This window comes from Rana temporaria, chromosome 2, assembly GCF_905171775.1.
Source record: "Rana temporaria chromosome 2, aRanTem1.1, whole genome shotgun sequence".
Lineage (NCBI taxonomy): Eukaryota > Metazoa > Chordata > Amphibia > Anura > Ranidae > Rana > Rana temporaria.
In genome coordinates this window covers 262,545,662-262,556,728 of record NC_053490.1, presented here as the reverse complement: position 1 = coordinate 262,556,728, position 11,067 = coordinate 262,545,662, and the positions used below count along the sequence as shown (strand labels likewise).

The 11,067-nt window shown below is 46.5% G+C and overlaps 1 protein-coding gene across 1 annotated transcript in view; it reads left to right on the top strand.

The window, feature by feature from the left end:
• Nucleotides 1-1,989: 1,989 nt before the first annotated feature.
• RBBP7 (RB binding protein 7, chromatin remodeling factor) overlaps nt 1,990-11,067 on the top strand; it is a 28,748-nt gene continuing 19,670 nt past the window's right edge. Inside the window, exon 1 of the mRNA XM_040336874.1 lies at nt 1,990-2,197. Within this exon, the coding sequence (XP_040192808.1) occupies nt 2,197 (1 nt within the window). The 5' untranslated portion in view covers nt 1,990-2,196. The remainder of the gene's footprint in view (nt 2,198-11,067) is intronic.

Below are 11,067 nucleotides of genomic sequence, written 5' to 3'. Positions count from 1 at the left end.
TATATAAAATAAAAAATGACTGACACCACTCCACCCTACCAACACTGTCCACTGCCCCAACCCCGTCCCCCCAAAAATCATTGTGAAAAAAACGTAAAAACAAATTAAGTTGTAAAAAAAAAATGTTTTTACATAAAGTGGTCAATTTATAGTATATTTCTAACACACAGCATGTATATAGCAAACATTACACCCCAAAACATATTCTGCTACTCGTCCTGAGTATGGCGATACCACATGTGAGACCTTTACACAGCCTGGCCACATACAGACATTGAAGTAGAACCTTCAGGCATTCTAGGAACATAAATTACACATCTACAGTAATTTCATTCTTTCCTATTACACTTTTGAAGGTCCTGGAGCTCCAGGACAGTGGAATTACCCACAAAATTACCCCATTTTGGAAAGCAAACACCCCAACATATATTCTATGAGGCATGGGCTGCAGAGAGGTACTTTGGTAATCTGGTGGGTTGGTGACAGGTATTTGGGTACTCAGATGGGCTGGTGACAGGTACTCGGGTACTCAGATGGGCTGGTGACAGGTACTCGGGTACTCAGATGGGCTGGTGACAGGTACTCGGGTACTCAGATGGGCTGGTGACAGGTACTATGATGGGCTGGTAACAGGTACTTGGGTACTCAGATGGACTGGTGACAGGTACTCGGGTACTCAGATGGGCTGGTGACAGGTACTATGATGGGCTGGTAACAGGTACTTGGGTACTCAGATGGACTGGTGACAGGTACTCGGCTACTCAGATGGACTGGTGACAGGTACTCGGTTACTCAGATGGACTAGTGACAGGTACTCGGCTACTCAGATGGGCTGGTGACAGGTACTCAGATGGGCTGGTGACAGGTACTCGGGTACTCAGATGGGCTGGTGACAGGTACTCGGGTACTCAGATGGGCTGGTGACAGGTACTATGATGGGCTGGTAACAGGTACTTGGGTACTCAGATGGACTGGTGACAGGTACTCGGCTACTCAGATGGACTGGTGACAGGTACTCGGTTACTCAGATGGACTAGTGACAGGTACTCGGCTACTCAGATGGGCTGGTGACAGGTACTCAGATGGGCTGGTGACAGGTACTTGGGTACTCAGAAGGGCTGGTGACAGGTACTCAGATGGGCTGGTGACAGGTACATGGGTACTAGGATAAGCTGGTGACAGGCACTTGGGTACTCAGATGGGCTGGTGAAAAGGTACTCACGGGCTGGTGACAGGTATTTGGGTACTCAGATGGGCTGGTGACAGGTACTTTGATGGCTGGTGACAGGTACTCGGGTACTCAGATTGGCTGGTGACAGGTACTCGGGTACTTAGATGGGCTGGTGACAGGTACTCAGATGGGCTGGTGACAGGTACTCGGGTACTCAGATGGGCTGGTGACAGGTACTCAGGGGCATGCACGAGCGCTGTTGACATTACCGCCTGTGTAAGGTGGTAAAGAGACATATTTTATTGTCTCTTTACACGGATCTGGGATGGGTTGTGTCCGAGGGACATGCCTCATCCCCGCGATTTGGACCCCTGGGGACCCACAGAAGCTGCAAAAAGCAGAGGACATCATATGATGCCTAACCCGGCATGGAAGATCCGTCCTGTGGACATCATTTTACTATGGGCTGGTAATGAAGTGGTTGACATTACTACATTCTGCGCTATGAAAGTCATCTCAGGCTATTAAACCATACCCCTTTTAAGCCACGCCCAATATATAGCGCAATATAAGCCATGTCCAAGTGCCAGCTCCCTGAAATGAATTTTTGCAGGTTGGCATGTCTGCACTCTTGTTTTACATTAGATGTAGATGATTATACCCAGCATCCTCCATCACTCCAGGGTACCGCGCCATTTCTAACGTAAACTCACGCAACGAAGACTTTTGCCAGCTTTAAACATGGCCGCATACGTCTGTCCTACGTCTTCCGGCCTGTCGCCCTACTTCTGATTGGCCATTCGGCCCCCATGGTACACGCATGCTACGTACCGGGAGGTGGAGCCGAGGAAGAGACAGCGTGCTCCTGTTACAAGTAGCTGGAACTTTGGCGGGTGCTGTTTCGGCTGAAACAGCTCGAATTGGTTGTCACCCTGAGCGCGGGAAGTAGCACAGGTGACCGGCGAGCGGGGCTCTGCACGGCTCCTGTGAGTTCGGAAGAGGCGGGAGTGATAGCAAATAAAGAAAGTAAGAGAGGCCTGGCCGGCCCGGGTTCTGGGGGTGGGGGGACTCGGCAGCGCTCTGCATTTTCTTATTGTCCTTAATGGGTGTGGGTGCTTGGAGATAGATGTGTGTTTGTGCTGGGACTAATCCTATTGTGCTGCTTGGCATCCCTCTAACCGGCGCCATTCATTCCTCTGCACTAGGAATGTGTACTGTATGTATTATAGTGTGTGGGCTCTAGCGCCTCCCTGGCGGCTTAGTACAGTAATGTAAGTGCTAGTCCTCTCCTGCAGTACTATGCCTTCCTTTGTTATCTATACACCCATTTACATTAGTGCATAGCCCCAGCTTCATGTCTGAGGGGGTCCAAGTTGGCTGGGGAGCATGCCATTTGTTGCTGCTTTTATGTACACCCTTGGCCAAAGATTTATTTTTTATTCTCATGCTGGCCTTACGTGGTACAGTTATTTTTTTTGTTTTCTTTTTGTACAGCCTTAAAAAAATGGAACTGATTCCCTCATCCACACATGTATATGTGCTATTGTCTTGTGACAGCAGGACTCTCTTGTCACAATACACAGATGGGCACTGCGACCTCTGATCTAGCGGCTTCTCTCAATCAACTTTTGTTGAGCGACAATGACCACAAAAATTTGTCCGGTCCCTGCTGAACTTGCTTCATTTTGATCAATCTGGTTTGGATGGAGTGATGGGTTTTATTGCCACCATTCTCCCCCCCCCCCCCCCCATATGATTTCCCCCTCACTTTGGTAATACAACAGGGGAGAAGAGAGCATTAACATCGCTAAAGTCTCTGGCAGAGACAGTCTGACAGTTGTCACCACAGTAGGTTTCTTCTTATTGGGAAGCTTCTCTGTCTACTTCTGTGCCAGTAAAAAGTAAACTTCACTTCACGATGTGTCCTGGGGACAGTAGTCAAACAAGACAGTGAATATCCCTGATGGGCACAGAGACAGTGTTATAAGGACCTGTGTCAGTGGTGTCAGTTTAAAGCGGAGCTCCTCTAAAAAAAAAAAAAATATTTAAAGCCAGCAGCTACAAATGCTGCAGCTGCTGACTTTTAATATTAGGACACTTACCTGTCCTGGAGTCCAGCGCCATCCGCAGCAGAGGACGAGCGATCGCTCGTCACTCTGCTGCCCCCCGCCATCCTCGGTGAGGGAACCAGGAAGTGAAGTGCTCCGGCTTCACTGCCCGGTTCCCTACGGCGCATGCGCGAGTCGCGCTACGCCTGCCGATTGGCTCCCGCTGTGTACTGGGAGCCGAGTGTTCCCAGAACACAACTGGGTGGACGGGAGGTGACTTCATGCCCGCAGTCTGCCTTTAGACAGGTATCTGCTCCCCCCTGAAAGGTGTCAAATGTGACGCCGGAGGGGGGAGGGTTCCGATCAGCGGGAGTTCCACTTTAGGGTGGAGCTCCGCTTTAAGATGCCTCAGAACTTTCCCAAAGTTCATTGACAGGTGTGTTTTACCGGCAACAATCCTGCTTCAAGGTGTTTGAATGCCTATAAACTGGTTTGGAAAACAAAAAACATGTCTGGAGAGAACAGAAGCCCATCAACTCTGACTCTAAATCTGACAGGTCTGCCTAGTGTTTCACTTTAATAGGAGGATGTATGTGCCGCCTCCTGTCAAGAATCGCACCAGTCTACAAAATAAAAATTGCTTCACTGTTCAAGAGACTATGGTTATGCTGGCAATAGCTTGTCTTAAAGGGGTTGTAACGGATTTTTTTTTTTCCCCCTAACTAGCTTCATTTACCTTGGTGCAGTCGTCCTTCACTAACCTCATCCTTCCATTTTGCTTTTAAATGTTCTTATTTCTTCTGAGAAATCCTCACTTCCTGTTCTTCTGTCTGTAACTCCACACAGTAATGCAAGGCTTTCTCCCTGGTGTGGAGAAAGCCTCTTGAGGGGGCGAGCAGGCAAGTTGGGACGCTCTCTACTTTGCAGATAAAGGAGCTGTGTGTGTTAGTGGGAGTCCTGACACTCCTGCTCGTCCCCTGAAGAGGCTTTCTCCACACCAGGAAGAAAGCCTTGCATTACTGTGTGGAGTTACAGACAGAACAAGAAGTGAGGATTTCTCAGAAGAAATGAGGACATTTTAAAAGCAAAATGTAAGGATGAGGTAAGTGAAAGAGGACTGCACTAAGGTAAAGGAAGCTATTCAGGGAAAACATTTTTTCCTTTACAACCCCTTTAAGCCTGCAATATTGCTTAAAGCGGGCGTTCACCCCAAAAAAATGTTTTGACATTAGATTCAGCCGAGTTGTCAGAATGACAATCGGCTTTTTTTTTTTTTTTATTTCATTGCCGTACATACCATATTTTCACCGCCGCTTCCGGGTATGTAATCTGCGGGACTGGGTGTTCCTAATTGATTGACATCCTTCCGACCGGCGCATACAGCGCGTCACGAGTTGCCGAAAGAAACCGAACATCGGTGCGCAGGTGCCGTATAGAGCCGACTCGCAGTCTGGCTTCTTTCGGCAACTCGTCATGCGCTGTATGCGCCAGTCGGAAGGATGTCAATCAATTAGGAACGCCCAGTCCCGCGGATTACATACCTGGAAGCGGCAGTGAAAATACGGTATGTACGGCAATGAAATAAAGTCAATTGTCATTCTTGCAACTCGGCTGAATGTAATGTAATTTTTTTTTTTTTGGGGTGAACCCCCGCTTTAAAAAAATAATTTGTCTATCTATTGTAATAAGATGTGGCTGCTATCTTTTTATAATTGTACGCTGATTGGGTTACAGCCCCACAAGCTGGAGTTGTCAAAAAGCTAAATACTTTTTTGACAACTCCAGCTTGTGGGGCTGTAACCCAATCAGTGTTTGGCAGATATTTGGATGTAGTAGTTTTGATTTCCATTATACTGGCCAGGAAAAGGTCTGTGCACCAATGGCCTATATCGTAATGAACTGTCCTGATCTGTAATGGGCACACTTTTTTTTTTTTTTTCCCTCTAGCTTGCATAATGGGTAAGGTTGGGGATATAATGCATAATACTGAAACGTATGTGCAAGGGAAGGGCGTATGGGGCGGGGCGGGGGAATGTGCAGCAGAGAAGAATAACGGGCAGTATGTGCAGGAGGGTATGACGGGGTAGAGCTGCATGGTTCTGGCTAAAATAAGAACCCCTATTTTTTTGCTTAGAAGATGGGATCACGATTCTCGTGGCGTAACATCTTTCACAACAAAAACAAATTGGGTTTACTTTACTGTTTTTTTTATTCATTGAAGTGTATTTTTTCCAAAAAAATTGCATTTTAAAGACCGCTGGGCGAAATACAGTGTTGCATAAAGTATTGCAGCAATTGCTGGAAAAGTTACTGGTAAGTCTGCCTCGTACACATGATAGGTTTTCCTGGCGGTCAACTGTCCGCCGGGAAAACCGAGAACCTCCTCTGTTGCTTTTCCTGTGTACACACGGCCGGTTTTCCCGACAGGAAAACTGTCATGACCGCTTTGGTCGGCAAAACCGGACGTGTATGCTCCACTGCAGTGTTTGCCATAGGAAAACTGCCGAGCAAAAAAAAACGCAGAGAATCGTGGCAGGAAAGTTCTCATTATTTTTTTGCTTGCAGTTTTCCTCTCGGGGGGGAAAACTCCTATGGTCCATACACACGGCCAGTTTTCCTGTTGGGAAAACCGATCGTGTGCGTACGAGGCATAACTCCCAGTTCCCCCAATCGTCTTCCAAATGCATGTTCCTCTTTTTTTTTTTTTTTTTTTCCAAGTTCAGACAAACTGGACAAACATGGAGAAACTAGACCAGGTTGCTGCTCTGCATATTTGCTCCGGGGTAGTGCCAACCTTTTCTGGCCAAGAAGCATGTGTAGAATGAGTGTTAAGCCCTTGAGAATGACTTCACGGCTTTATACAGGGCTTGATAAATTTGCTTTGAATCTAGGAGCCAGTTTAACACCTTCATGGCCAGGCGGGGGCTTCATTATGACACCCTCCAGAACGGGCGGTTTGTGCGATGGCAAACCCTGGTGCGTTGTTCCTCAGACCTTCCACATCACCAATCTCGGTAAAGAGCCTATGATGTAGGCTCTTTACTATGTAATCGGCTGTGTAATGACAGTGTAAATAGGAAATGCCGGTTATCGGTTTTCCTCTCCTCACACTAACGGTGCGTGAGGAGAGCCCGTCAGTGGCCTTCCTCACAAGTGAGATCTTCCCCATTGGTAATGCCTATCGATGTTGCATATTGGTGCTGCCTCATCAGTGCCTATTGGTGAAGGAGAAAAAATATTTTATTACAAAATCTCATAACCAAAACTTTTTTTTTAACACATTTCCGGACTTTTTCCCGTTTGGCAAAAAGTAAAAAATCCAGTTGTGATTAAATGGCACCAAAAGAAAACTCTCTCTAAAGATAACAGTTTTGTTTGGGTACAGCGTTGCATGACCGCGCAATTGTCATTTAAAATGTGACGGCGCTGAAAATTGGCCTTTGCAAGAGGGGGGTGAAAGTGCCAGTATTGAAGCGGTTAAATCTAGGGCTTGACCTATTATCAGAAACCGTTAGGCCCTGCTACTGCAAAAAAAGAAGGTGAATAACGTACCAGATGTTGGTTCAAGGAGTTTTACCGAGGTGATGCATGCAGCTGTGATTACAAACGATGCGGCTCGGCTGTTATAAGCCAATCGCTGCTTTCCCGTCCTGGCTGGCCGAAGGTCTAGTAACCCGGAAGCAATGTCATGACATCACTTCCTGGGTTACTGGCATCTTGAGGCGCCAGTTTAAAAAAAATATAAGGTATTCAAAAATGCAGATCTTGATGTTTTGAATACAGTACTTTCAAGTGCAGCGTAGGGGTTTGGGGGTCATATAGACCCTCTATCCCTCCATAAACAATACCTGTCACTGCCTATTACTGCAAGGGATGTATACATTCCTTGTGACAGCAATAACAGTGATAAGGTGTAACTACTTTGATACAGGGCACTTAAACTCCTTCCCGCCTAAGCCAATTTTCAGCGCTGTCGCTGTTTAAATGACAATTGCGCGGTCATGCTACACTGTAACCAAACAATTTTTTTTATATAATTTTGTTCCCACAAATAGAGCTTTCTTTTGGTGGTATTTGATCACCTCTGCGGTTATTTTTTTTTATAAATAAGCTTTTCGTTTGTTTTGATTATGACATTTTGTAAATAAGTGTTTTCTCCTTCACTGATAAGGCGACACGGACGATGGGCATTGGTAGGCATCCCTGGTGGCACTGGCAGTAGTAGGCATTGTGGGTATGCACTGATTGACAGCTGCCTGGGCACAGATTGGCATTCCCTGGTGGTCCTGGGCGGCTTCCCTGGTGGTCCTGGGCAGGATCCGAAGGGGGGCTGTGCTGATAAACTATCAGCACAGACCACCCCCTGTCAGGAGAGCAGCCGATCGGCTCTACTCACGTCTGTCAGACGTGAGGGGTAAAGCCGATCAACGGCTCTTCCTGTTACATCGTGATCAGCCGTGTCCAATCCTTTCGACTTTTTACCTAGATCGGAGTTGTGGTGTTTTACTGACATACCGCAAAACCATTCGCCGCAATGTGTGCCCACGGCGGCGCGCGCTGGCTAGATATCCTGCCGACGTCATATGACGTTCAGTGAGTGAGTGAAAAATGTATATAGCGCTGCACATGCGAAACTAAATCGCCTCTGGGCGCTCGTTTGTCCATCTCTCCTTTGAACTCAAAAGAGATGGGTTTTGATCATTCTCCTAAAGGTCAAGTGATTCTCCTCCAACCGAATGCTGGTTGGTAAAGCGTTTCATAGTCTGGGGCCCTGGAGCGCAAATCTTCGTTCTCCCTTGGACTTGTATCTGGTTTTTGGTATTTGGAGTAGATTTTGATTGGTGTTGTGAGCTTTTAGTTTTCCGCATAGATATTGGGGGGGCATTTCCTTGAACACATTTATGCGTCAGACAGAGAGCTTTGAAAGTATTTGATTCCCATGTTTTTTTCCCAGTCACCAGTATAGCAGCCTTTTTTTGAACGACTTGCAGACGGGTGATTTGGTACTTTGGGAGTCCGAGGTAGAGGGCATTTGCATAGTCCAGTCTAGAGTTAACAATTGTTCCCACCACGACTGCTATGTCCTCTTTAGGAATAAATGGAATAAGTCTGCGTAGTAGGCGCAGCAGATGGTGCGATCCCCTGACTACTGACCCTATTTGTGCATCCATTGTCATGTAGGTGTCGAAGATGACTCCGAGACTTTTGACTTTGGTGCTAGGGGTGATGATTTGGCCCAGAATGGGCGGGGGTGTCCAAGTTGTTGCAAGTTGATTCTTTCGATTGGTGTGACACAGGAGCAGTTCTGTTTTCAATCCGTTGAGTTTAAGATAACTTTGTCATCCAGTTTTCTATCAGAGAGGGATTTCTCTAGCCCTAGATGCGAAAGTACAGTTGTGTGTCATCTGCATAAGAGTGGTAAAGTAGCTTTTGGCTACTGATGATTTCAAAGAGAGGGTGGAGGTAGATATTGAACAGTACCGGTGACAGGGGGGATCCTTGCGGGACCCTGCATGACACTGTGCGTTTTTCAGAAGTGAAAGGTACCAATTTCACTATTTGTGATCGGTTTTCCAAAAAGGAGAACCACTGCCAGCATAGATCACATTCCGTGACTCTGGCTACTTCAGCTAGCCGAGTCAGTAGTAGTTTGTGTCGAAAGCTGCGCTTAGGTCCAACAGTACTAGAAGACAAGATTCTCCTTTGTCTGCGGCCGCGAACATCATCCCATATTTTAAGCAGTGCTGTTTCTGTCCCGTGACCGGGACGGAAATCCGATTGAAAAGGATCGAGCAAATTATGGGTATCTAGATGCTGTTGTGCCACTTTTTTCTCCATTACCTTGGAGAAGACGTTTAGGCCTGTTATGGGACGATGATGTTTTGGGTCTTTGGGGTCAAGGGTGGGTTTCTTTAAGATGGGTTTTATTATGCCCTGTTTCAATTGGGAGGGCACCATGCCTTCCTTGATGGACTGGTTTATAAGCTGCGTGATAGGTGGTCCCAGGATATCGGCACATTCCTTCAGCAGTTTGGTGGGGATGATATCATTAGGCGCTGTGCTGTCTCGCAGAGTACCGATTAGATTGTTGGTGGTCTCGATGGGGATGAGTTTAAGCGTGAACTTTGTTGATTGCGGTGAGTTTATGTGGGTATTGGGCGAGTGATTGAGGGAGGGGTTAAAGGGGGTACTGTTTCGCTGAATGCGTTCACGGATTTCTTCAATTTTGTTAACGAAGTAATCCGATAATTCATTGAAAAATTCTTGGGTATCAGTATTGGGGGCTTCAAGACAGACTGGATTCATGGTCTGGGTGACCTGCTTGAAGAGTTCACGAGGGCGGTTTAGGTAATTGGTGATGGCATTGGAAAAATGCTTTTTTTTTTGGCTTTAAAGATTTCTTTGTGATATTTTTTTTGTTATTGCCTTGTAAATGGCGTGGTTTTCCCCTGAAGAGCTTTTCCAGACGGCTTCCGCTCTTCTGTGCTCTTGCTTCAGCAACGACAGCTGGTCGTTAAACCAGCTGGAGTTGTTTTTCCGGATGCAGGTTTTGTGTTTTGGCGCTACTAAGTCGGCTGACTGTAGTAGAGCTGTGTTGATGGCATCCAGAGTTTCTGTGGCGGTTTGATGTAGTTGGATTGTTTTTATTTTGTTCCCTAATGTAATTTTTGAAGAGTTCCGAATGGAGCTTCTTCAGAGATCTGGTCCAGTGCGTTGTCACCGGTTTTAACCTTTTTGTTAAGGGGGCGTTTTTGGTAATTGTGAATTTAATTACATGGTGGTCAGTCCATGGTAACGTCCTTATTTTTCAGATTGTTTCCAGATCTTGTCTGAAAATAAGATTGAGCGTATGCCCTGACGCATGTGTGGGCCAACTTACTAGTTGTTGCAGCCCTAATCTTTCCAAATGGTTGATGCAGGCGTCGGCAACGGGATCCTGTGAGGAGTTGACCCAGAGGTTGAAATCCCCGAGCAGCAGAAGATGTTTGCTGTTTAGGGTATAAGTGGAAATGAACTCTGTCAAAGGTGAGAGAAGCTGCGATTTTGTACCCGGTGGTCTATAGCAGAGTAGAATATGAACAGTTTCCTGGGGATTGGTTTGCAGTTGCAGAGTGAGGGTATCGCAACCACTTTGCCACCGTAATTTTGCTGGATGGCAAGTGGTTAATGTACAGAATAGCGACCTGAAAGGTGGCCGAAATATTGATATCTGCACTAACAAAACAATAGCAATCCCTATCGGCTGCCTGAAACTGCATGTCCGGGGACATCAGGCAATACGATTTGCTTGCGCCTGTTTCCAGGGCTGGACCAAAAAATGGGCCCGGGCATTTTAGACTGAGTAGCTCAGACTTGCTGTTGCTACATTTTTCTAGCTTGCGTCAAAACAAGGCTTGAAACTGACTTGGAGCCTGCCCCTCTGCACCCTAGACTGCACATTCAGTGAGAACGTGTCACATAGCCAATCCACATTGTATTCTTCTCTCAGAATGTTTGTTTGGTTGCCTGCCCCCTTGCCGGTAATTGGCTGAACCCTGACACAGGGCTGTGGAGTCGGTAGATAAATGTTCCGACTCCTCAGTTTTATGTACTTCCGACTCCGACTCCTCTGTATTAATATGCGAATGTATTTTATACATTCCTTGAGGGAAAGAAACGCAAGCTACCACAGGACTACTGGCTGGGAAGCCAACAGTCTACTGTATTGCACAGTTTAAGCAAAAGACAAACACAATGAAAACAATCAAGTGGCTGGATAGTAGCAGCAGGCATAAACAGGATCTTTACCAGTTCAAAAATACAAACCACATTATTTGGTTGTTTTAGAACAAAAACAAAGCTTATCTA